This window comes from Salvelinus sp. IW2-2015, linkage group LG27, assembly GCF_002910315.2.
Source record: "Salvelinus sp. IW2-2015 linkage group LG27, ASM291031v2, whole genome shotgun sequence".
Taxonomy (NCBI): Eukaryota; Metazoa; Chordata; class Actinopteri; order Salmoniformes; family Salmonidae; genus Salvelinus; species Salvelinus sp. IW2-2015.
The window spans coordinates 15,145,488-15,172,820 of NC_036867.1; the positions used below are offsets into that span (position 1 = coordinate 15,145,488).

The 27,333-nt window shown below is 41.8% G+C and overlaps 2 protein-coding genes across 3 annotated transcripts in view; both read right to left on the reverse strand.

The window, feature by feature from the left end:
- Positions 1-2,262: 2,262 nt before the first annotated feature.
- Positions 2,263-3,867, reverse strand: otulina (OTU deubiquitinase with linear linkage specificity a). The gene is made up of 3 exons (XM_023972225.2): positions 3,657-3,867; positions 3,069-3,190; positions 2,263-2,918 (listed from the first exon to the last, which is right to left on the reverse strand). Exons 1-3 carry the CDS (start codon positions 3,768-3,770, stop codon positions 2,477-2,479), a joined length of 678 nt encoding a protein of 225 aa, XP_023827993.1. The 5' UTR covers positions 3,771-3,867; the 3' UTR covers positions 2,263-2,476.
- A 6,430-nt stretch (positions 3,868-10,297) lies between these two features.
- The window catches only part of LOC111953934 (POU domain, class 6, transcription factor 2), a 97,816-nt gene continuing 80,780 nt past the window's right edge, over positions 10,298-27,333 (reverse strand). For both annotated transcript variants that reach the window (XM_023973419.2, XM_023973417.2), the window contains exons 7-10: positions 24,897-25,106; positions 21,683-21,836; positions 18,385-18,553; positions 10,298-14,296 (exon numbers count right to left, since the gene is read on the reverse strand). In XM_023973419.2, coding sequence (XP_023829187.1) covers positions 13,768-14,296; positions 18,385-18,553; positions 21,683-21,836; positions 24,897-25,106 — 1,062 coding nt within the window. In that variant the 3' untranslated portion in view covers positions 10,298-13,767. The remainder of the gene's footprint in view (positions 14,297-18,384; positions 18,554-21,682; positions 21,837-24,896; positions 25,107-27,333) is intronic.

The following is a 27,333-nucleotide window of genomic DNA, read 5'->3' on the forward strand; positions in this document are numbered from 1 at the left end:
GGCCATGCCATGCTTGATCGAACAACGACGAACAGCCTATAGGGCGAGTGAGGGCACTCGGAGTGTGGTGTCAGGAAAACCAATCTTCTCACTCAACGTCAAACAAAACAAAAGAGATGATCATGGACTTCAGGAAACAACAGAAGGGAGCACCCCCCCCATCCACATCGGACAGGCAGACGAGGGCAGACGAAAATTCCAAAAAGTAAAATCCTTTCGTAACGCGCATTGTGATGACGTCGTTAACTTCGGCCCACGTGACTTTGCAGTCAAACTATGTTATTAAAACGTCAAGCTTGAGAAGCTAACATTCATTTTTAAAGTCCACGATGTCTTGGTTAAGCTGTACAGTACAGTGGAGAGGATGTATTTGACGAGGATGCGGATGATATTAATTTACAGCGATCTAAAAGATAAATGTGCAAAATGTGGGTTTTTTGGTGATGGAAGCACATCATAAACAGCTCTTATGATGAAGCTGATGTTGCTTGCCTCCATTTGCCAAAGCTCACTCCAGTTGATCTTTCTCCTCTCCAGGCCTTCCCACCGRYTCCATTGCCCTTGTTTAGCAAGAGAGACAGCCTTTGCACTTCTTGCAGTCTCCTCCTGTCTGCGCACCTCCTCGATCACCAGCTTCCTGCGTTCAGATGTTGTTGCCTTATGGAACGTTGGTTTGCTTGCTGCCAGGCCAAAGCCTCCTCTTCCATGCTGGATATTCCCCACAATGTCTTGGTGTCTCAGGGCTGATGTTGCTTGCTGCACGGCCTTGGATGATGTCCATTTCCYTCCAGTTTGTAGGGGAGGTGCAGCCTTGCTAATGGTCTGGTCTTTGGAGTCCTTCAATGTCATCTGAAGTCTTACTTTAGAGCACTTGTACTCCTCCGTTAGACTTGTAAGAGGTAGTTCAAGGACCCCTTTGCCATAGAGACCGATGTTACTCAGGCATCGTGGGACACCCAGCCATTTCTTCACGTATGAGGTAATGGTTCGCTCCATCTTCTCCACTGTTGTTATTGGGACCTCATAGACGGTGAGTGGCCACATTACCCGGGGGAGAAGTCCAAACTGTGCTCGGATAGGTGGGAGACGGAGCCCTTCCTTAGTTCTCTCACCGCCGACCACCCATCTCGATGTCCTGATGATGACTTCCATTGCCATAGTGAAGGCCAGAGGTGAAATTGTACAGCCTGCCTAATCAAAATTACAGATTGTCAGTGTCTAATCAAAATAATAGATTTTTGTCTAATCAAAATTACAGATTGCCTCTTACCTGCTCATCGTCCCATTATGCCATAGTTTGTACGTTTCAATTGTCAGTAGAAACCACATTTGTTTCAGCAAGTCAGCCATATCAGCTAAGTTTTTTTAAAAGGCAGTAAATGAGGGTGAATGAYCTGTTTCGCTGACAGACAAGGCTCCGCTGATTGCCAGGTGTAGCGGTGGTAAGYATTCCCTCCTTGGTGCTGAAAAGAAAGCTCTGCTGTTGGGACAGCTTTATGTAGACCCTAACAGTTTGTGGGCACCGTTTGTCACRGTTATAGTGCAATACATGTATTGTTTAGTATTGTGGCTTTGCTGGCATGCACCTAAACATTTTTGAGGGAGTTTGCCCCAAGATTTACATGCTAAAACTGCCACTGAGCCTACTTGAATTTCAGAGTGCCAAGTTCAAGTACTTAAGCACCTCYGTATGGCCGACCAGTAGCTTCAAAGCCTCTGACTAGCATGAGCAATCCAGGGTTTATATATACACACACATACACACATCATTGTTCACAACCCCAAAAGTCTTTCGGTGTTAAGATTACTTCCGTGAGGTTGAGTCATTCATAACTTTAATCGAATTACATTTTTCAGCGCTGAATGATTGAACAACATAGGGTGCACTAGAGACAGAATAGATTTTTCATTACTCTCCATGGTCCTGATCCTCCGAATCTGCTGCGGGATCAGTTTTAGGGATGTGAAGGAAAAACATAGAGATCCTATTAAATTACATATGAAGTATTCTAATTCCTAATTCTGTGAAYGAAACAATGGAAATCACTCAACAAAAAATATTGTACCAGCCTAGATAACCCAGGAGCAGTACCAGTAGTAGACTATTTCTTCATCAACAAAAGACAGCTAATTGTCAGAATGGTATAGCCTATATTTCATTACATCTGTACAGGAATGCATTGTAAATACATTTTACATCTAGCTCATTGTTTGCATGGTAAGACGACAAAATRGTTCAAAAAAAGAAATGAAGACAACATATCATGTGCAGACTACAAGTCTATCTTTTTAATATTTAGCATAAATGCACTATAGTATAAGGATTCAACTTATCCTGTAGCATATATGCAATTGGATTATAAGAAAATAATGTATAGTAAARAATGTATTACATACAGTATCATATTACAAATTCAATAAAAAATTCAGACCCGTTCAGTTTTCCGTGGCATTATTTTTGCATCTGAGCTAACATTCACTCCTTTGCACTCTTCAGCTGCTGTAGATGCTGAATCAGTTCCTGGGGCAGACCCAGTTCAGACACTATGTCCATGCAACACTGTAGAAGTTGCTCAAGACTTTCCCCTGTAATGGTAAAGGGGTCTGTGGGCAGTGTGAAGCTCAAACGGGGCTTTTGTGGCAAGATGGGACCAATGTCCATATCACTGTCTTTCCTACAGCAGTCTGAGCCCTTGCTGCATCCCCCGCCTCCACAGCAGCTCGACTCAACCTCTCCAACCCCCAGATCCTCCATGTTCTCCGAGACGTCACTGACGCTGGGTACGGGGTTCTCCAAAGCCGTCTTCATTGCCTCCATGAGAGAGTCCTCATGCTTTACAACCCGCTGTAGGAGGTCAGTCACTGAGGCAGGGGTGGGGGTGTCTGGTCTCTGGAGCTGGCACCAGCACTGTATAGCACTGTGTAGAGAGATACAAAGGGCCAACAGAATCAGAGACAATGGGAGAGAGAACAGAGTGGGACAGGCATGGGTCATGCACAACAAAGAGGACAGCAATAACGTAGCCAGCACAAATAGTCATATGGTCACATCACGGAAAGAAAGCTACCTTAARATTCCTTTTAGCTGCCCAATGGCCATGGTGCTTGCAGCTCCTTCCCTGTATCCCATGTTGAAACCAAGCTGGAGTGATGCTTCTTTTCCATGGTCGATGCCATCAACATAGCCGTCCTGACAGAGAACCACAGAACAGCATAACGTTCGTTACATTGTTTCTAGAGAGGGTGCTGTGGGTTACAATGCAGCCAGTTTGTATTTACATTAGCTGCCTACAATGCCCACATTGTGTGCTGGGTGAAGCTAGAAGCAGAGCGAAACACTTCGAGTTTTTGTTTCAATCTGGTAGTTAATTGCATTCTCCTGGTTTCCCATGTCTGAATTACCCTTATTAGAAGGAGAGGACCATGAAAACGAGAAATGTTTCGCCCCTAGAGGTCTGACATTGAACAGCCCTGTGCTACAGAGAAGTGAACATTCTAGCTATAACTGGCTGATTAACCAAATAATTGCGAACAAGTCCAATAAACCAACGCAATATGTAAAATATTAGGAAAAAAATACGAAAAATGAACATGTAGCTAGCTATGACAGCAGGCTAGGTGGAAACATGATTGTTAAACATTATCCATGCATTTACCTTCACACGTTTCTTCATATTGRACTTCCATTCTTTGTCCTGTAAATTAATATCATCCGCATCCTCGTCAAATACATCCTCTCCACTGTACTGTACAGACTTAACCCAAGACATCGTGGACTTTAAAAATGAATGTTAGCTTCTTCAAGCTTGAACGTTTAATAACATAGTTTGACTGCAAGTCACGTGGGCCAGAAAAGTTAACGACGTCATCACAATGCGCGTTGAGGTTTTTWCTTCTTTGGATGGCAATGTATACCTAAAGAGACTAGTGCTTACATTCTGCCATCTACTGCGGTGAAGTAAAATTACACACTCGTCTCCAGATCAGGTTTTATTTAGACTGTAGATGGCGCTAAACCCATACAGGTCTACAGAGCTGCTAAAAAATATGAAGGCCTACTGTACCACTGTTTGTCATCTACATTTGTTTACTCTATCCCAKATTTTTTAACAAGTAAAACTAATTATATGAAAACATTAATGAGGATGTAGTTCATAAARATCCAAGGTGTAGGTCTATTTCAAAGGCAAGATAGCCTACACAGAAATGCAAATGAGCCTTTACTGTAGCCTACATCAAAATTATTTGCATCATAGATAGTATTTTATGCATTTTAATGATTGGTATTATCAATAACCTTTCCATCTACTACCCATCCCAAATAAAATGCGCACTATTCATATCTGGGAAATAAATATCTGATGACCTTGTTCTAGTCACTAGTGAAAATAGAAATACAGAGTATTCTCTTTAAAGCCTCTGTGGACACTGACAGTCTCTTATTCTTTCCTCTAGCACTTCAGCCCATCTCTTTGGGATCTTTGCCTGACTGCGGACAGTCCTAATTCATTAAAGCTCCTTGAAACTGAGAGAGGGATGTTAATATTTAATCATTAAATTACTGGCACAATGGAAGAACGCCAGAACAAAAAGAATGGCAATACCAGACTATTTTGTGTGCAAGAAATGTTTCTGTCTATTTACAGAGTTTTGGTGCCCAGATATTTATCCATTAAGAGAGTTGCAAAATGTCCTTTGGGAGCTGGTGTACACGCAGAGTAAACATCTTTTGAAAATGGACTACTCTCTCCCATAGCATTTCATTCATGATGCCGGAAATGTTAATACTTTTACTTTGGCAGCTACAGTACCTAACCCACATCCTTGATCATTCTAGTAAAATTTGTTTTAGGAATTATGATTGATTGCTTTGTGTAATTGAGTAGTGACCAAATGAATGTTTATTTTCAATAAGTCTTCACATTTTGTTCAAGTAAATGTCACAGGGCTGAGATTGAATATCAAATGTAGACCGTCTTGTTGTGGTATTAGAGGTCTGTACCGTATGATCTATTTACACAATACATCCTCAAACATCTTTTGTCCAGCTTGACTGCATCTGTCGTTGATGTCACTGCTCAGACGCTCTTTGCTATCTCCTGTTAAAGTTTCAAAGAGGAAAATATGTTATTTGTGATGACAAACACATTACTTGCTCATCAATATTGCATTTCCCCCTTCTTGCTGTTGAGAGAAGAAAAAAGTCCCTGCTTTATTTTAAGATTTCTCATTCTTCGTGCCATGCTTTATGGAAAACACAGGAGAGATAGAATGTGGTGGACAAATGCATTTCACCTAGGTAAGAATGCATTTGCAGGAGCTGGACAACAATGGCCTTGAGAATACTCAGAGGCCACGGTGGGTTTGTCTTTACTTTGGAAATGGAGTCAGTCCGTGGGCCTCATTCACAGCAGCAGCCACACCTTCAGTCCCTCTGCACAGAAAGCAGAACAACCAGCCAGGGCAATCGCCTGACACATTTCCATCCAATTTCCACTGCAGAATGTGTTCATTTTCGGCCTAATGGCATGTCATTTTGCTGGAGCCTTTGGTCAAGAATTAATCCTGGAATCAAAACAGATTTTCCGGAGAGCAATCTTCCATCAAGTATTGATTTTTTTACACTCACGGAGCCTGTACTCCCTAATTTAACCTGACAGCKGGCAGCACAATGGACTGGGAGCACCTTGGCATCTCACAGAGGGAACTCTCCACCTCCTCTCTCTCGTTCTCGCTCTCTTTCTCTCTCCCCRCTCCTTCTTTATCTCCGTCTCCCTCTTTCAAAAAGTGAAAGAAAGGTGGGGAAAAAAGAATCAGGGGATGTAAAGCTTCCTTCTCCATGTTTTTACCTCTAATTATGTTTTCAAGTATAGTGCAACTCTGCAAGGTATAAGGCTGAGAGAGAAAAGGGGAGAGAGTCTTCTGGGGCCATCAGGTATCATTATGGGCCTGTTGACATCTCTCTGTTTTTGAGTGATTCTCATCTGTGATTTCCCCCGGCCATTTTCCTGAGATGTGCGTGGAGGGTCTCATCATGGCCCCATAAAGAAGGCCAAAGTGTCCTCACTGGGCCCCCACTAATAAGACAGCAAAGATGCAGCCAACCATACCACTCACTCCTCTATCCATATCTCCTCTCTCACTCACTGCCTTTTGCTTTGTGTTCTCTGTCTCTTTGTCTCAAAGTACACTATAGGTGGTTCAGGGAGAGAGTGAGAGGCGGATGAAGAGGTGGATGTTGTCCATACAAACATCTCATCAGAGGAACAGTTATCTTCCAGACTACCAAACATCCGAAAGAAGGGATCTCTGACCCTTCAAGACTCCTGTGATCCATGTACAAAAATATATAGCACTCTCTCAGATGGTACCACTCCACTTAGAATAAAACCCAGTCGTCTTGTTTTGACCTTTTTTGGATTATATAAATCTGAAAGAAATGGACAGCACAACGATTTTCCACAATGATCAGGATAGCTATGCTGTGTGTATAATTAAATATAGCAGTGACTATGGCTAGAGATCCGGTTTGGGTCCATTCATTTCAACTCATTAATTGAAAGTCAATCCATGGGCAATCCTCCTATTTATAAAGCCAATTCCTTATTGAGTTAACTTGAGGTGGAATTGACCCTGGAAGAGATAATCAGACCTATAGATTTTCACCCTGACAACAATAATTAGGTAAAGCGGATGGTGTTTGCCCTTTGATTTTTACATAATGTTCTGAACATTACAGTAATGTAAATATCTCTGTTGAATTCATTCAAAATGATTGCATTTATCATTTCCACAACACCAAGAATGGTAGAGAAAAAACTGAAGTCAAATCAACTCCCTTGGAGAAGTGGGACACATGAAACACTGGGCGTAACCCTGAGTCCTGATGGAAAACTGAAGGCATCATAAAGTGAGAAGATGCATTCACACAGTCAGTGTAGACAAGACAGTGTGGAAAGTGTAATGGGCTGTGGGCAATGCAATCTGCTGCTCCAGTCAGGGTGCCAGCCATCTCCATAAAAACCTRGGCTATTAAGTCTTCAACCTTCAAATGCCTCAAATTGTGTCATGGCTAATAATGGTGGAAAAACCTCCAGAACAACACCAAAAGCAACAAGGGATCATATGCATGGACAACTTGGATTGCATGAGGATTGGTAATTGTACCCCCAGAGGCATCCTGGTGTGCAGAGCAGAGCAGCATAGTGGGAGACTCCTCAGCGGCTTGMGGGATGAGCAGTGAGAGGAGCAACATCTCAACCTTGAGGAGGAAGTGAAAACAAGGAAGCGGAGAGCTGCCGGTAGTGAGGGATACACCGACAGTTCGTTTACTGAGAACATCAGCCCAGTGCACATTGTCGGAAAGATAAGGAAAGTGAATGCCTCATGCCTGATGGAAAACAAAGGGGGCAATTTAAAACCATCTGCATCCAACACATGCACCCTCCTCCTCCACCTTTATCTTTCTGTGTCCTGACTGATATTGAAACATAATCCATTTGGACTGCCGACATGTCATAATATTTTCTTCTAACCCTCTTTCCCTTCCAGGACAATTTCAGTTGGTGTCTAGTTGAACAGGAATGTGCTATAAGTCAGTCGGTTGACTTTTGCAGAGAGATTATTATTTTTTCTATTCAGACTGTCATAGATCAACCCAGAGAGACGTATTTCTCTCTTGTTTGAAAGACTATATATACGTTCTGTAGCCAAAATCCAAATAGAATTTTCTAATTTGCCAACATCACATAAAGAAGTGATAAATGTACCCCTCTGATTTAATTGAGATAGGGCACTTGTTCTTGTCTATAACTGTTCTGTACTTTGTCATGCATTTGTACGTTCTATATGGAACCCAGGAAGAGTATCTGCTGCATGTGCAGAAGCTAATGGTGATCCTAATAAACTAAACTAAACTGCAAAGAACACTGACGTGTTTCTGATTATTATTAGGGGTCATGGATATTGTTTAAAATCCAGGGTCAAACAGCTTCAGTATTGACAGTATTGATTAAAGATACTTTACCAGCAACCTTATCCCACCCATATAAATACAATTAATAGAACAGAATATTCTATACTGAACAAAAATATAAATGCGAAATTGAAAGTGTTGGTCCCATGTTTCATGAGCTGAAATAAAAGATCCCAGAAATGTTCCATAGGCACAAAAAAAGCGTATTTCTCTCTTGTGTACACAAATTTGTTTACATCCCTGTTAGTGAGCATTTCTCCTTTGCCAAGATAATTCCTCCACCTGACAGGTGTTGCATGTCAAGAAGCTGATTAAACAGCATGACCATTACAAAGGTGGTGGGGACAATAAAAGGCCACTCTAAAATGTGCAGTTTTGTGACACAGCACAATGCCACAGATGTCTCAAGTTTTGAGGGAACGGGCAATTGCATGCTGACTGCAGGAATGTCCAACAGAGCTTTCTCTACAATAAGCCGAGGCTTTAGAGAATTTGGCAGTACGTCCAACCAGCCTCACACCCGCAGACCATGTGTAACCTGGCCAGGTCAGGATCTCCACATCCGGCTTTACCTGTGGGATCGTCTGAGGAGAGGGGTGCTGCTGAGGAGTATTTATGTCTGTAATAAAGCACTTTTGTCTGGAAAAACTCATTGGCTGGGCCTGGCTCCCCATTGGCTGGGCTTGGCTCCCCATTGGCTGGGCCTGGCTCCCCATTGGCTGGGCCAGGCTCCCCATTGGCTGGGCCTGGCTCCCCATTGGCTGGGCCTGGCTCCCATATGCCTAATGAATTTATTTCAATTAACTGATTTCCTTCTATGAACTTTAACTCAGTCAAATCTTTTAAGTTGTTGCATGTTTACGTCTATATTTTTGTTGATTATAATTCTAAACAATGTTCCATGATATGTGGACCAAAATATCAGCATATCAACTGTACCATTTTGAACGTTTGAGTGTGATTCTGCATCAGTATGGCATTGTCCAGAGGCAAATGGGTGAACTGAAAAATCATGTGGACTTTAAGAATGTTTGTCTACTCTATTCAATTTCTATGATTCCCCCTCACATATCGGGTTTACACCTCTCCTTACAAGAGTAGTGTGTTGTTTATATGTTGAGAGTGAGATCTGTTGTTTTTGTGCACTGGTCACTCACTTATTGACACTAACTTTTCYAGTTGAAGTTTACTTTTCCATCAACAAACTATAAACATTTTAAGATATTGAAAAAAMATGAGTCGGAATAGCTGTCTCTGCACAATGATATTATACATAGAAAAATAAAGAAACTGGAATAAATACAAAACAAAAGACTATCACAGAGCCCAAGTTATACCTCAACCATCGCCACTTAAAAATCTAGTATTTCGAAACGAAGAGGGGAAAAAACTGAAAGGATGACAAAAAACATCTTCAACATCAGTTTTCAGCCTAATGTAAATAATTTATGTTGTCTGTGATWTTTTTATTATTATTATTTATTTACTACTTTCTATTCACCAGACAGTCAGTTTTCAAAGGCTTCATGGACAAGAAAGCTATTTCAAACTTTGGAGTTTAGTTTCAAAAGGCTTTCACCCAAGAATGTGTTTTCCCCCTCATACACTTGTCTCGGTATTGTTTTCTGCTAAGGCAAAGAAATGAAACATTGATGTGAAATAACCCTGACATGTATTCCTTTCTATTGACCCTATGGAAATCTAAATGAATTGCTACTGACCCCAGAGGTTTGCAGCCTGTCCGTTTGCTTTTAGGTGCAAACTCTCTGTATTGAAAGGTGGTTCATTGGTGGAAAAGCCTTTGTGGACAGATCRCTCTCAATCATGGCACAGTGGAAGTGCAAGAAAGAAAAAAAAACTCTAAACTGATAGCCAAGGGGGTGGGGTGGGGGGATACGGAGCAGCACACAGAAGTCTGAGTTAACTTTATGCTCCAACTATACATGTACGTGTACACTGTGTCTGGGTTTTAATGGAATTGAGATGCACTTGCGTTGACAGCAAAGTACGCATTGGTAAAATAGGATAGGAAAATATGTCAAAATCTTGTGAGACTGGAGAACAGTGAATTCAAAAAGCAGATTTTCCACAATCCATCCCTTATTACTCCAACTGCAGTGTTTACAATGTCTGTTGGTACACTCTTAGAACCCCGACGAACACTTTTTTCCTAAGAGTCTATATTGTTAGGAATGTGGTGCATTATTGCTTTCTTCATCATAATATGCAGCTCTTAGCAGAGAACTTCTCTGAAATGTCCCTAAACATAGATTTTAGATCCGGATGATTTTTTCTACATTTCATAAGAAACAAGACAGTCCATTCATGTCAAACAATTGTTTATTATTAATTATGGTACAAATAAATGTGACAGACTTGAAGAATTTTTAGAGATACACAAAGTGCTGCATAACTGACCAAACAGATATTGCTCTATAGATTAAGTTCAGTCTATAAAATTTGAAGCAACCCTTGCAGATTCATTAGCTTTGGTTTCAAGGTTGTTCTTGAGTTCTAACAATATTTCAAAACCAGTTGGTGTGTGAGTCTGTGTGGATATCGTTTGAAAACATTTACTTAAATTATGAATCTTTTTATTTTATTTTTATTTTTTACATAATTGGGTGCGATTATAAAGCCTTCTTTGCCCCTTATGAAACAGGGCACACCTTGAAGACTGTAACTGAGCAGTGCATGTAACAAAGTCACAGAGAGAGAGGAAAAAACAAAAAACAAGTAACAACAAAGTTTAGAAAGTCCTGTACATGTGACCCTGGAAACCACTTGACAAAAATAAAACACATGTCATACAGAATCTCAGTTCAGACACCCCCCCCCCATGAGAAGTGAACACTACTTACAAACATTTTACAGGAGCCATTTTTCTGTATTTTCTTCTGTCGTGGCGTTTGCATGGCATTGCTCAGTGTACGAGGACAGTGCTGAGGTAAAATGTCAATGAACTACAACTTATCTAATCATCGACTCTCTTCGTATTTCAAGATTGTCAGCGACATGAACCCATTTCTCTGTACAATGTGCATATAACTATAGAGCTTTGGTGCAGCATCGAAAGGTTGAGCGAAGGTATAAATTCGTTCMCTGTCTTTGTTTTTGGTTACAGCTTCATTGTTAAGCCTCAGTACTACATGCCCATACTATACATCAGCCGCAGCATCATCACTTCTCTTACGTGTTGGGACGAGGTGGGGTGAGACAGGGAGGGAACACACAAAAATCTTTGGATTGATTTAAATCACATATGACTTAAAGTATATTATGATTGACCACTATTTAGTAATACTGACTTTAAATATCTAAAAAGGTGTAGTATGACACTGTTTAACACTACTTCCTGTAAAGGTATATAATAAATAATACATGTAATGAACTCGTCAGGGAGCTTGTATGTATAGTACCTCTTAAACCTCAGCCTACTGGAACATACAGTCCAGACTACAATATCAATGAATGTCTATTTCCTTATGCGTTTGTAAGTGTTATCAAGTGCACTTTACGTTGCTAGGCAACAACAGTGCACAGGGGGACTAACAGACATTGAACAAAACACACCGATACGAAAACATCGCAGAAAATCTAAGTTCACTCAGCCTGTCATGTAACACTCGCCATTCTCCCTTCACCTTATTTAAGTGTTTTATATGAGTCAAATAAGAACATTTCACATCAYTGTGAAATCTTAAGAGTTCTGAGAAGTGGTTTTACACATATGTACTAGTTTGCAATATTCAGTGGAGAAGTTCAACACATTGGCAGTATAGGTTATTGACACATCAACGGTGTAACAATATTGATTCCTTGAATCCTCCATGTGGGTCCTGGTAATATTGAAGTACACCTATGGGGGGTGAGCTCGACGTTATGATGAGACTCTGTTTAGATCTGTATAGTAACAGCTACACAGCGACAACACCCTATGATTTGTTAGTTGAAGTGAATATGGATTATGTCTGGCGGACGGCCTATTGGGTTGTTTTGCATTTCACACAACTTTTTCCAATACATTTTTTATTTATTTTTTAATTAGGCTACACTGTCTGTCAAGGCTTCGCTGTAGAATCACTCAAAGCAAAAGACAATGGAAACAAACACAAAACAACAGCGTGACATTTTGCAAACAGTATTTGACCTCTGAAGACAACGATTCAGAGATGAGAAAACCTTCCGATTTGATTCGATTAGAATGAGTTGCTGAATGCTTAAAGGAAGTAATCCATATTTTGCTCTAAGGGCAGAAAAATGTGAGATAATTGCTAAATCCTTTACATGTGTAATTTGTTCTCTGTGACAGTGTACTCTGAAGAATGTACTTAATGATTTGAAGCTTGGGCTACCMTTTGTGTTTTGTTGTCTTGWTTTCAGATTCCTGTAACCCAAACCTTGTTATCGGAAGCATGCGGGAGCAATTCTGTTATGCTATGCTACAGCAAATAGAACAAACTAGACACACACTTCAGAAAGGGATGGGCKGAAAGGTCCTCACAGTCCAACACATTTTCTATATTGCAATATAAGAGGGTTGTCAATTAACAAAGAGTTCTCTTTTGAAAGTAAACATTTTATTTGGCATTCCGTTGGCCTTTGTGTAAAGTAGTTGAACTCAGTGTATGAAAGAAACCCCACAGAAAAAAAGAACGAAAGGGAACTTACAAGCACATCAAAATAACTAAAACATGTAATCGGCCAAGGTAAAAATCTCCCCAAGTCCTTGAGCTGAAGTAATGTGTTCTTTGGCTATCAGGCTTTGGCAACAGAATGACTTACAGCAGCACTTGACACAGTATAACATTGAGGGAAGTTCTCCCTGACACAACACTAGGCCTGAAATAACAGAATTGACGGCATGTTTCTGTATGTATAAAAAAAAGTCACAGTTGTCACAAAAGGAAAATAAGGTTGAAAAGACGTTGTCTTCCGTAGTGGATGACATATATATTTTGGTGAACAGAGACAGAACCTTTATGGTTAGGTACTGAGTATACCCACACTGTTTGGACAGCCTTGAGTTTATTGTCCTTCATCAACAAAACATAGACAATCTCATAAAATCATTGATAAATACCTGTAAAAGTTGTTACCTGTAAAAACACTGTGACTTAAAATAGCTGCAGATGAGAAGGAATCTGAGACAAACAACATAATGTCATTGTTTCACAGCAAAAATGCATTTACACGACAAATCTTTCAAAGAGAACTTTGACATTGTGATTTCAATCTGAAGACGGTATTTAGTAGATATTTACATATAAGCCCAGGAAATAAAATTAAGTGAAACAAAGATATAATGTACACCCAACCTCACACATATATCGTAGATTTTTTGCCAGTACAAATGTAAAAATTTAGAACACATTTACACTTAAAAAATTATTCTTAGTATTCTGATGCAACAGACTTTGGTAAGTAGTTAGTGTTTTTGTCTTTGATTTTGGTATGATCTCTTTACTAAAATCTCCCTAATGGGAACCCAAATTTGGACAATGTTCTGGTCTATGAGGCCAGAATTCGATTGCTTTGAAACAGCACACTGTAGGTTTGTAATTTTCTCTCTCAAATGTGAACATATTTTTTCTTATATTTGGTTTTTGCCAAAATATTTAAATAACTGTGGTAATCACACTGACAACACTTATTTTTGTTTGCAAACTTTCATAACTGTKCTTTCAGTTGCCTTTATAAAGGGAGAGGAATGTTCTTTCAGTCTTCATCCTACTTTGGGTCATGATCCACCATGTTGTTAAGACTTTCCTCTTTACCTCTAGTTTGGTCGTTCATTTTGGGAGCTCTTCCAGAGAATCAGAGAGAGGGTCCATGGGCGCGGTCGGGCCGAGGTCCAGGTCCAGGTCCAGGTCACCGGGCTGTTTCAACCGCTTTATTGTGTTTTTCAACGCTTGCCTCTTGTTGCAGAACCAGACGCGGACCACCTCACGGTCATAGTTCAGTTTCTCAGCTATCTCGGTCATTTCCTGTCCAGAGGGGTGCGTGTTCTTCTCAAAGTGGCTGTTGAGGATCTCCAGCGCTTGTGGGGTGAAAGAGGTCCTCCGCTTGCGTTTTTTGGAGGGCTCACTGCCGATAAACTCGGTCAGGTTCTGCATGCCGGACCGGTGGCGGGCCTCGGCCTCGGCCATCCAGCGTTCCAGAACCGGCTTAATCTTCTGGGCGCTTTTTGGGGTGATGTCCAACTTCTCAAACCTGGCAGGATATAAAAGGCCAGGGTTCAGTTTGCCTGTCAGACTGCTACCTATAGGGTTCTCTTGGGCTTCCTGTGGTAGGAAAAAGTGGCTTCTCAGGATGGTGTGTCTGGGGAGAATTGAGAGAGAAGAATCTTACTTAGGTGCCCTGCTGGGCCAAGGGATAACCTGCCTGTCTCAGTGAACTGGGCCTCCTCTCCCAAGCAGCTGCCACTGGGACAGAGACACCCACCAGCCTTGGTTTCATCCATGACAGTTTGTAGCCAAAGTTATAGCAGTTGAAAGTGGACGTTACATGTGGTGCCATTTTGTTTTSGCTTTGTTCGCTTGTCTTTTGTTTGGTTGGCTGTGGCTGTAGTTCTCTGTCCCAGATAGGCAGCGTTGGGGTGAGGAGACCCTGCCAATGGCTAAAAAAATACTTCAGATGGACCAATAAAACTGCCCGAGCACCTGACTATAATGATCAAACACTGAGCTTTAGCTATGGAGACTACACTAGTATCCATTGATACACAATACTATCTACCTATCATATCATCAATCAGAAAAAGGTAAAAAGGGGTTAACCAAACAATGCAATTCTTCCCATACCTTCCCTTCAAGTGATAAAAGTCAAGGTTTTTCATTCATATGGTCAAACAGGCAGCAGTGCAAGCACTTAAGCACAGAACTATCATTTACAAAAGCAGTTTGAATTATTCATCAAAATGCACATTTTTAATACATTTTTCGAACTTTTCTCCCTCCTCAAGTGCTCATTGTATATTTAAAAAATAATACATTTCCACTTTTCAGTCTTGAATATACTTGCAAGTTTATGAATGCACYAAGCATAAGTAAATATTCGAATTTAGTGTATTGTGTACTTTAGTGCCTTTGAAATGAACCCTCAATAGCTCAAAACTAAAGTTCAAAAGTTTTGAAAAAGTTCCTAAGTCATGAACAGTAGCTAAATTATGGCTTGCTGATCAGTATGATCTCACCAAATAGTGGATATATACTATTGTACTATTAGAACATTGTAAGGGGTATCTGTACTGTAACTCAGTGTATTTTGACCCTGTCAGCTGCAGTGTTCTGTGAGACAAGCACAGAGATGGCGTTTGGCTTGGACGTGCTGAAGGATGATGGACCTGGGCTAAAGTTGCTGYGTTTCTCACATGCCGTGTAATAATGGAATCAGTGTCAGAGTGTGGTTTAAGCTGCCTGCCCTCTATTGAGAGTCCAGACATCTGTCTAGGTGTTCAGGGGCGAGCGGCTGAGAGAAAAAAGTAATACGCCTTTAAAACAAAAGCGGAACACGTCTAGGCCTCTTCTATGACCTCGACCTATCATGGATGCCTTTGATATAATCTTCCTGGAAGGCAGGTGAGGAGATGCCTCAGAGCTGGGAGAAAGGAACCCCTCTCACAGGACCAAAATGAAAGACATTTCTTAGTGGAGAGTCGACTTGTTATACAGAACGATAGCGAATAATGCCCTGTCTGTTTCTCCTTCTTTCCAACTCTGTTTTTACATTTCTGCTTGTCGACGGGCAGTATTATTTATAAGCCACTCTTAAACAGTGGAAAGAGGACGGTTCCACCCTGCAAGGAATACATTAGCCAGTAAATATAAGGAGTGGGTAGAAACAGGACATTTCATGGATCAACAGGGACCAAATGCACTCAAATGAGTGGAAAGCTGCTCGGCTACTCCTCAGTGAGGAGCCACTCCTACGAGTTGAGAACCACCAGTGGGAAATGAATACATTCTGTATATCTACCTTTTTTACCCCCCTTCCTCTCTCTCTCTCAACGGTCTTAAAAGTACCTTTTTCAGGCCATGCATAAACATCTGCTAAGTGCTAATGCTTACAGTGCTGTTTGTGTTTAACTTTTTAACAATATCGTGAGGCCATGTGTAAGAATGGGTATTTGACTAAGTGGAAGGTCCATTACTTACAGAATACAGGGGACATATCCGATGTATTAAATCAGTATTCCGAGCTTGCAGATATGAATCCAACATGCCAGGTACAGGTGGAGAAAGAAGTGGATGCGATGCAATATAAGTAGGGTGGATGTGAAGGCACATTTCTGCTTAATTTGATGTGTAAGTTTGAGTGTAAATGAATGTTGTAAATGCATGCAGCTTAAACATGGAAACATAATTCCCCTTCAGGAATTACACCAGAAACGAGTAGTTAAGACAACATTGTGCACCGATGCATTCTGAGCGGTATTCACATTAACAGCACTGTGAATCTTTGGACGTGTAGTTGCATTGAGGAGGCGGTGGATTTAAACTTAATGCATATTTTTCCGCAAGAAAAATGTGTCATCCATTTGTGAAAGCATGCCATCAATCATAATTTCCAACGTTATCCAAAAAGCATTTGGGCAATATCATTATTTTAGTTTAACCCTACATGACAGATTGTATTTGCTGCTTGTACAAAGCACTCTATGATAAGACAATATTCAAACCCATCGGTCTGATGATGTCCTTATGGGATGTTTGTGGCCCTGTGATAAGCTAATAAAGCTTTTTAACAAAGTGAGCAATGGAATCCGACAAGACGGAACTCTGTGTCACTGTCTGTTCCAGTGATATATGACAACAGCAAGCCCCTAAGCTAGCATGCGGTCCCCTCGTCTCCTCCAACTTCCATGTCTCTGTTGATGTTAACTAAACTAAAGCATGTGAAGACTATCTACTTAAAACGTCATACCAACAAAAAAACGACGGTCTTACCGACATACATAAACCCACAAGGACACATTACCTGTTATTTTTATTTATTTTTATTTTTGAAGCTAATGGCTTTTAATGTACCTTCTAAATGTCTGAATTATGCATGCTTGTAAATATTTCATGGGCGATTTTTTTTAAGACTTGAAACATTAGTTTGAAATGGCTGTTGCTCATAAGAACCCTGCTCCCCCAGTTTCAGATTTCAGATTATTATTGATGTTGATGTGATGAACATTTTAAGAGCGCATGGTAGCAGTGTGTCACATACTGTAGGCAGGACAGGTCATCAGCAGAGCGCATGCAGTTCAGAAGCGCATTACAAATGAATACAGGAATAAGAAGGGGCACAGTGATGATAACTGTTGACAGTGATGCATGCTACTACAGTAAAGCACAATACTATGGGTGGGTAGAGTACAAAGAAAAGGCAAAATGACATTAGCCACAGGTCACTGRCAAATGTCAGAACTTAATTAGATGTGATTACGATATTTAAACTATTGATTTCATAAATTTGGTGAGAKAAATAAAATAGAACAGAAATAATTGTACTTTTAGATCATGTGAAACTTAAGAATGAAGGAGTTTGAATGCTGTGATGTAATATAATGGTTATAGATGTGCACTTCTAAGGGGTTTAGTTAATTTGGTGCTGAAGTTAAAGGAGCAAAGGCTTAAAAAGGACGAGACATTACCTGGTAACACTAAATGTCTGATTATCTAATGAATAGATAATGCGGCGTTTAAAGCGCACGTCCTTACGGGACTGTAGAACATGACAATCTTATTAACAGACGGGTTCTTGTCAGGTTCTCTTAAGACCAATGTAGAGTGAACAGCAATAGGCCTAAGTAATTATTAAATGCTTTAAGTGCTTCGTGTAATACTCTAGGTAATGTATTTTGCATAAGTAAGTCATGTCAGAGGAGAGAGAAAAAAAAGAGAGGAGGACAAAGAATTGACACGAGACCTTCATTTGACTGGATGGTCTTCAATTATGTATTCATTTTAATATCTTAATGATGTCTGCTTAAATATGAGATGAAATATGGATGTGAGTCGTCATGGACACCAGAAAACGATGTGCAGTCTCAAAGACAGCGCTCCTGAGCACCTTTGTCTACTGTGGCGACTACTACACCGACAGGAGAGCGCAGCACGAGGAACAGTTGATCTACGGAGAAGTGACCGTACATCATTCAGATATAAAACGGTTTCAGATCTTCCTACACGAGGTTCTACATATTTATTTGAATAAAACTGGTAAGATATTGCATTCATTTGCCCTTTTAGTACCACAACGAGTAAGTCAACTTAACTTCTGCACTGCAGTCAAGAAAAAACCTTTTATCACTTGATGGGAAGGATGGGAATATTCCAGGAGACACCATAATCAACAGATCTATGCCAGAAAATACCATGCTTTGCTGTGAATCATTCGGCACCCCAAGTCCTCCTTACCTGCAGATGGCAGACTGACTATAGGCCGGGCCCTCGGCCGCGCTGAGTGCCTGACCCACCTGCGTCTGGGTCAGGCCCAGGGACAAGCGGCGGATTTTGAACGCTTTGGCGAACTCCCGAATCTCCTCCAGGTTGACCCCGTCCACTTCGCTGGCGGCCGTCTGGGGGTCTACGATACAACACAGATAGAGGGGGGTCAAAAAACAAMAAGGACCAAGGCACTCTTCGTATAGTTAAAATGCCTTTAAAAAACGATTTGTCAGGGAGTACAGATGGAGGCAGAGGGAGGGGGGTTAGCATCATTAAACACACCGAAATCAAAGAATATAGCTAATTCACATACATTCCACTATAATGTGACATTTCTGGTCTCTGTTGACGAACAACAGGAGTAGCTTTAGAAATACATTATGAATTGATTTAGCAGTGATTGCCATTCTGGTGCTTCTCTGCCCTCTAGTTGATAATAGCGGTCTCTGTACAATATGTACTGTAATGGTATCGAGAGTGAAAGGCGGGCTTTGTGTTTAACGCTACATTGAAAATGTTCCTCATTTAATCRTCAACATAAAAGCTCATAGACACATAATGGACACAGCAGCATAGAGACATGTCCATTCAATAGGTTAGTCCACCGTGGTGCATTTGCCGTTCTCGGCATTCCTCCTGCTTCATTATGAACAACACGCAGACTGAAAGCCAACAGTTTTAGAGCCCAAACTCTGTGCTTTTATCATGAAAAAGAAGCCTGTGGAATGTTTATTAGAGGATCGTTCCAATCATCTGTCCCTCCTTTGGGGAAGTCAATTGACACCTCCGCAGAAAGACTGTGCTGCTGTGTGTGCTGCACTACTCAATTGTTCAAAGGTGACATCCAACTCTACTCTAAAGAAGACATTGTATTGTATAAATGTTGTTTGTAAATTGCTGCTTTGCGGACCCACATTTAAGTGACTTTGGGGACCTATTTTCCCTGAAGCATTTTGAAGAGTTTCATAGCTAATAAAAAGTGATTTCACATTGTACATCAATGTCAGGTGCCCTGGCATCCTGCTTACTAAAGCAAAGTTTGTGCCAGTGAATTATTCATCTTGGTCATTATCAATGAATTATTAAAAGGAATCTTCCAAGCGTATTTAAGAAAAAAAATCTATCGGGCTGCCATCTTGCCGTGAGGCCTCATAAGAGACGCAGCGATTCTGAGCTTCTACGGCGGCAGAGCTCTAGACGTGCGGACATTTGGAGGCATGGGACCAAGTCGTCCCAAATGGCACCCTATTCCTAATGTAGTGCACTACTTTGACCAGGTCCTATATATATATATWTTTTTGGACTGAATGGAGGGTTCGTCTAGTCAAATGTAGGGCACTATATACGGAATAAGCTGCCATTTGGGATGCAGGCCCTGTATATCTTAAAAGGATGGGAGGATGGGCACTAMCTGCATCCTCAGTCCTCATCAGTTCCACCTTGATGAGCATCTGATTATCCCCAATGGCGAGCCATTGAAGTGTGTTTCTATATGACATGATTAGTCCTCTCTGTAAGTGGTGCCCACACTGTCTGTCCACTGTGATCCATCACCGGTCTCCTTCCTACATGACTGTCTTCAAGGCTTTACAAATAATACATATTCCATATGATGGCGTTGGATTTCATTTACATTGGGTTTCAAATTCCTATGTACCCTGTGTAGGGATTTGTGATCTAAAAAGAAAAATACCATCCACTCGTTTAGACTAAAAATGCTGGTCATACTTTATTATAGTATGGATACTATCAACAAACTATCTGTTGATAAGCAACTGCTTGCTAAGGTTACGGTTAGGGTTAGGTTTAGAATAAGGGTAAGGGTTCAGGTTAGGGTTAAGTTTAGGGTTAGGATAAGGGTTAGGATAAGGGTTAAGGTTAGTAGATAGTTAGGTTAAATGTTAATGATGGTTTGTGGATGTTAAATGTTAATGATGGTTTGTGGATAGTCTGTAGAGCATCTACAGATGGACTGTCCACATAAAGTGTTACCCTTGGACCTTGCAAATACAATGAGCTGGACCAGGGCAGTATATTGGCAAGAGGAATGTAGAATAAAAAACTGTATTACGTATGATTCGACACAGAAATAATGCTCCATGACCACGTACGGGATATTCACCGAGGGGCTATGCATTCTTGAATGACGTGGAAGGTGTGCTCCACGATGCATTGACGGAGAACCCCGACTTGACTATCCCTTTCATACCATGGCGATCATTTCTATGTGTTCATTTGACAGTAGAAATGTGTTCAACATCCACTGAAGTAGCTAGAACGTTTACTAGGTAGCTACGGTAGTTGCCTTGGTAACCAAACAAACAGACTTGCTAGTTTAGCTAACCAAACCATCAGTCCTAGCGTGCTGTTATGAACATTGAATTCAACAATGACAATAATGTTTTCAATTCGACTGTTGCTTTCAAAAGCAGCTGAAACATAGAACATGTAAGAATGAACTATAGCCATTGAATTTTACCGTGCCGATATACCATGCGTTACAGGGAAATAATGCACGCTCTAGAATGGCCTTCAAGCCAATCAGAAACAAGTATTATCAACAATGRKATGGTGTAATTAAGCAATACGGCCAGAGGAGGTGTGGTATATGGCCAATATACCACGGCTAAGGGCTGTTCTTAGGCACAGCCCTTAGCCGAGGAGTCTTATTGCTATTATAAACTGGTTACCAATTTAGTAAAACGAAATGTTTTGTCATACCCGTGGTGTATGGTCTGATATACCATGGCTTTCAGTCAATCAGAATTCAGGGCTCAAACCACCCAGTACATAAAACAAGTTGATCAATGGCAACTTCTTTATATTGAATGCAGAACTCAGCCGCAGATGCCTTCAAAATGAGGGAATTTAGGTGAATAGCCTGTGACAAATTAAATGTATTTATATTTATCTGACTAAAACTGACTTTTTAAGGCAACGGGTTGCATGCTGACAGCCTTAGGCTCTATGATTTATTAAGGGTCCACAGAGGGCTAAGCATTTGGAAACTGAGGCCGGTGTTCATTACACACAGTGTTTTTGATAGTCTAATAAACAGAATATTAAATAAATCCTTCAAAAAGAGGAAGGAGAAAAATCTAAAGTTTCTGGACAAACAGAAATCCAGTGCTCTTGAAATAGAAGGTTCACCATACCAAAGACTGCGGTCAATTACAAAATTCTGTAGACTCGTATGTTCTCTTAATATGTGTGTGTGTGTGTGTGCGCGCGTGTGCGCGCGTGTGTGAGTGTGTCACCGGGTACTCACTGCTGACCAGCTGACCCACGCTGAGGGCGGAGGAGGAAGATGAGGACGAGGAGGAGGAAGAGGCCTGGCGGAGAGGACTCTGGCTGTGGGGCATGTGGAGCAGGTTGGGCTGAGACGACACTGGGCCTGTCTGAACATGCTGAGCCTGAGGCAGCTGAGGACACACAGAAATGAAATATTGACTTAAAACAACAATACAACCCCTATAACGTTGCACCAATAGCACTACAAGCGATCTTCATAACCAACCACAGCAGTTATGGTGACTCTCCGGCACCTGTACATTGCTGTGACACTGCAGCAATTATATTTGACATTAACAGCTGAACATAATATGATTAGGTTTGTGTAAAGAGGTTATATGATCATTACAGTGTATGCTAACAACTATTCAGAATGATAACACACAATGCAGTATCAATAGTCGGGTCAATAGAGTAAACTAGTCAGGGCTAGATTTCTATTGAAACAGACAGTGGGGTTTGATAGGAGATGACTGGTGTCTCTGCTGTTTGTATCTCTCTCTCTCTCTCTCGCTCTCTCTCTCTCTCTCGCTCTCGCTCTCTCTCTCGCTCTCTCTTCCACTCTCTCTTCCGCTCTCTCTCCCACTCTCTCTTCCGCTCTCTCTCCCACTCTCTCTTCCACTCTCTCTCTCTCTCTCTCTCTCTCTCTCTCTGCCATACAGGAGTGTAGAGAACACGATGACAATAGTGTTTTTCTCCAGTCGTCAGACACAAGGGAATTGCTAATGAAGGCAGGTCTGTGCAGGAAAAGACACGTGGACACCGCCGCTCCCGTATCAAACATAATTTAGGATTTACAGGCAATGTGCTTCGGCTCTATGAAAACGATGTATTTTCATGTTTGTGAGCAAATGAATTGCTCTTACAAGATCAAGCTGATACGTCTTCACTCTAAAGTGAAAGCTGTCTCCTCCGTAAACTAGGTTGGCTTTCCCACTCCTCTCTCTTGCTGTTAATTATTTTCCCCTCGGTATGTGTTTGTTTGGAAAGTGTGGTGGATGTCAACAGAGATGCACATACTGTCAAGACAGTTGACAGGCAGAGAGAATTATCTAGCTTCACTGGAAATATTCCGCACTGCCGGCGCTGACAGCCGTAAATTACACCTGTGGAACTGTCGGTGTCGTGTGTCTTTGAAGTGAGGACAAAAACCATAAACATTATTACAAATGCATTCATTCGATCACGAGCGTGATCCGGTGAAGTCACATTTAAGGCCATCGTCTGAGTTAGTCCACCCTATCAGATTGAACTATTGTCCTTGCCATTTACATATCATGTTTCACTTTTTTAACCTGCTTTTTTTTATGGCTGAAAGCCTGGTCGATATTAGGTAGACTTAAAGCTGTGTAATTTATTTGGTTTCTTTAGTAGGTGTGCGTCTGACACCTACCATGTATGTACAAGTCCAAAAGAAGGAAGCTATTTACTTTGTACATAACTTTTGCACTAGGTGGGATTTAAGCTCACTCCTACAAATAGCACTAAAGAACTCATGTTCTTCTGAGTACAAGAGAGCCTTCTGTCCCTTTTAGAGGTTCAGTCTGGTCTTGTATTGTTTTGCTAGCTAGAGACACATGATTATCCCTTTAAATGTTTGATTATTAAGGAGAATTACAACATGCTCCGGTCACAGAGGTCAAATAGGTGTAGGGGGGAGTATTTTAGTTTTAAGTGGGATGATGAAAAGCATTGCTTTTTGTTTGGCTCTGCAGGGGCTCTGCATACTTCTTGAGATGGAGTCTAAGAGGATGCCTGACAGGTGCTTTACACACACYCACACGCACACACACTACCGCTTGACAGAATTTTTTTCTGTCTGTAGCATTTCTATAATCTTTACTGCCCTAGTCAAAAGAGTCAATTTGAATGGTTTTATCGAAAGCAACTTCTTCCAAACACTGGGACCAATGAAATGTTACAGTTGGGAGTTATGTTTTTGTGAAGGAAAACCTTTTCAAGTTGTGTTTAGACAGAAGATGAGACGACTTGATAGCTGAAAAAAACATCAGACTTGACTCGTTTTGTAAGGGTTACTTTTCTCAAGAGTAAACAGAAAAAAAGTTCAATCCACACAGATAAAGATTTTTCTCCTCATCCATTTTTATAGTGTGTATCTATGTGTTCCTATAACCAGGTTTCCATCCAACCTTTTTATGCCTAAAAAATGTCACGACAGGCCTGACGGAAAGAGCAAATTTGTCAGCAAACTTTCCAAATGRCGACAAAAAACATACGCTAGACAAGGTGGGATCTTTTTGTGATGGTAAAGTTAATTATGCGATAATTGGTGGTGGAAAAGCTTTTATGCGCAAATATTGATACTTTTTTTTCTTTTACTTTTATTTAACTAGGCAGGTCAGTTAAGAAATAAATATTATTTACAATGACAGCCTAGGAACAGTGGGTTAACTGCCTTGTTCAGGGGCAGAACGACAGATTTTTACCTTGTCACCTCGGGGATTCGGCCAATGCTCTAACCACTAGGCTACCTGCCGCTCTAACCATCATGCGATGACATGTTGTGTGGTCCTCCCACTACGACTCGGGAAAGCATGCAGTTGATTAGGCTACAGATTAAATAAGTTATGGTGAACTTCACAGGGTGGTGAAATTGCACGGTGATGAGTTTGATGCTCCTTTCCTATAAATATCGAGGGTCTTATTCTGGTGACATGATGTTGGTTGACGTTTGACAKATTTAAATAATCTTGCTCTTTTGTCCATAATAATCTCATCATGTAGGCTATACCCGCACTGTATCTGCAAGCTGTTGGCTAGCGCGCACGTACCAATACCAGAGTGGACACATTCGCTATATAATTGTTTTTGTGACCAAACCATCAGTAGAGTTGAACATGCTTTTTTATTCGTACATGGGAATTTAACCACAAAAGTAATTTTTCTAAGCACTACATCATCACGCACAGCCTTTTATCCGCAACGAGTCAATTTGATGGAAACATCTCTGGTGGGAAAATGAGCATCATTTGCTTATGTGGAATTTAGAATAGTCGCATGAAAATCTGTCGCCAATTGGATGGAAAATGTTTTTGGTCTGCAAATGTACTGTCATTAGAAACACATCTTCATGTGTCTGCTGTGTGTGTGTGTGTGTGTGTGTGTGTGCGCACACATGTTTGTATCTGTGCATGTGTGTGTGTGCACTGTACGTCTGTGTGTGTGGTTACCTGCTGTCCGGGCTTGATTGGTGACAGTGTGATTCCCTGGGTGTTGATGACAGGCAGGATTTGATTGCCGATCACCGTGGCGATGATCTGGCCCTGGGCGTTGGTCAGAAGCTGGGGTGTAATTGGCTGGACCTGCAGTGCTGGGTTTACGCCCCCTGATTGGCTCGAGGGCCCCCCAGAGTTGGGCATAAGTGGGATCGTTCCAATTATCTACGAAGGAGGGGTGAGAGGAGAAGGGAAGAAATCAGATGGGTCGTTCCAGTGATCTACAGTACACGGATAAGTGTAGGAGGGTGAAAGTCATCAGAACATATTGTTCGTATGATCTACTGGACAGAAGTATGGAGCGATGTTCATGTTCTGTATGAAATCCCACAGCAAGTAAAACATAAAGTACTGTGCACGTCAATTCATGTATATCAGTGAGCGCACAAACCATTAGAATGACAGTATCAAGCCCGAGCGCAGAGCACTTGATGGTTGAGTAAGTGTATGAGGGAACGCACAGACAGATTCTCTGATCATCTGTCACAGAGGAGCTTTTATAGGCCAAGGCAAGCAAAGGCAGAGCACCCAGCTGGGAGCACACTGCAAAGGTCAGCTCTGAGTACCTGTGTGTGTGCTGGTGCAGACCACTGACTGTGTTATCCATCACCAGGCCGGGAGAGGGGCGTGTGTGTGTGAGTCATGTGTGTATATGCGTCTTTGTCTGTTTCTGTCAAGGGGGGTTGGTAATGTGGCTGTGCTGAGAGATCTCCCTCCCTTCCCCTTCCCTCAACGCACACACACACGACCAAACAGCTCCCAGGGTCCCTGGGGTACTTCATCCCCTACTCCCCTCTTCCACTCCCCCCCCCGCCTCTAACAGCTCTCCTCTGCTCTCCTCCATGCCTGTAATCAGGAAGTGCAGATCAAAAGGGGCGGCAGAGTGTCACCGCAGCGTTTTAGCTCTCAGAGCTGCCAGAGTGCGGCCAAGAGTAGCGCTTTAGGGGGGGACTTAGCGCCTCTTCCCGATGATGAAGGTTAGTGTCATCTGGGGACTGGTCCTGGACAGACAACTTCAGTCTCTCTGCCTGCTCTCTCCACTGACAGAACAACAGCACCCAGACTCATTATGCCAGAGGAGAGTGAACATGGTTGGGGTTGCCATTATTTTAAAAAACCTTGTCGTTTGGACCAGGCTGGAAGATTTGGGCTGGCACGTTCGTATTTTTTATAGATATGTAAACAGTCACAGGCAAAATTCAAAGCAAAATAAATGGACACGAGCACAATGAATGTTTTGGTAGCTCATGCTGCTCAGGGTTTCGACCTACTTCAAGCATRGTGTATAAACGAGACGCCAACATAATTGAATCTAGGCAGGGATTCAATTATTACACATGCACCTGTCACTTTATATGATTTCACAGCGAGATGCAAACAGATCCCTTCATACTGTAGTCCAACATCTCACCACTGCTCCCGGTGCTAATRTAATTCTTCCTGCCATGCCTCCCTCTGCCTGGTCCCCCTCCCCTCTCTCCCCATTCTCTGTTTGATATAATGTGGAGGGATCAGTGGTAGAATTGTAGGCCGGCAATCTGTAATTCATCCCCTCCACGGCTCATTTGCTTACGTTGCTTCGCATTAAGCGACAGATAATTTATCTCTCTCTCCGCGCCCCGCGTCCCCTGCTCTGATTCCACCCTGTAATGCTCTCCTCTCCTGCCACTTAGCATATTTTATTGCGCCGCTTGACGCTCATGCCTCCCGACGCCTGGCTTCGCGTGCCTCCGTGGCGGTTGACTTGTTCCGCTCAATTATTCATCCTTATTGGACTAAGTGGTTGTTCTATAAACGTAATAACARAGGCAGGGAACTGACAGCTTAGCTCTCGTCCCCGGATGCACCTCTACATCTCTCCCTCAGACTTCCTGGGTGTTGCATGGTAGTGCTCAAATGGCGTTTCTCAAGGCAGTCGATTGTGACACTGATTATGTAAAACATAATACATTTAGAGGGAAGACCTGGTGGACGGCAGGTAGCCTCGAGTTTAGAGCGTTGGGCCAGTGACCGAAAGGTTGCTGGCTTGAATACCGGAGCCGACAAGGTGAAAAATCTGCCGCTGTACCCTTGAGSAAGGCACTACACCCTAATTGCTCCAGGGGCGCTGGCCAATGGCAACCTTTACTGTGACCCCACTCCCTGTGTGTGTCTCAGYGGGAGTTGGGATATGCAAGAAACACATTTCCATCACGCATTTGTGTATAACAGAACAAATATAAGCACCCACAAATTGATTATTATTTTACCTGTAGATTCACAGAGAGGTCCATGGAGAAGACATGCTTTGGTCTCAGACTACAGCCAGTTATGGCATTTTTTAACAACATACGCTGTGGCACCTTCTCAGCTTTGTCCAACCAGCATTCTTAATGTTTCTCTTTCCTTTTTG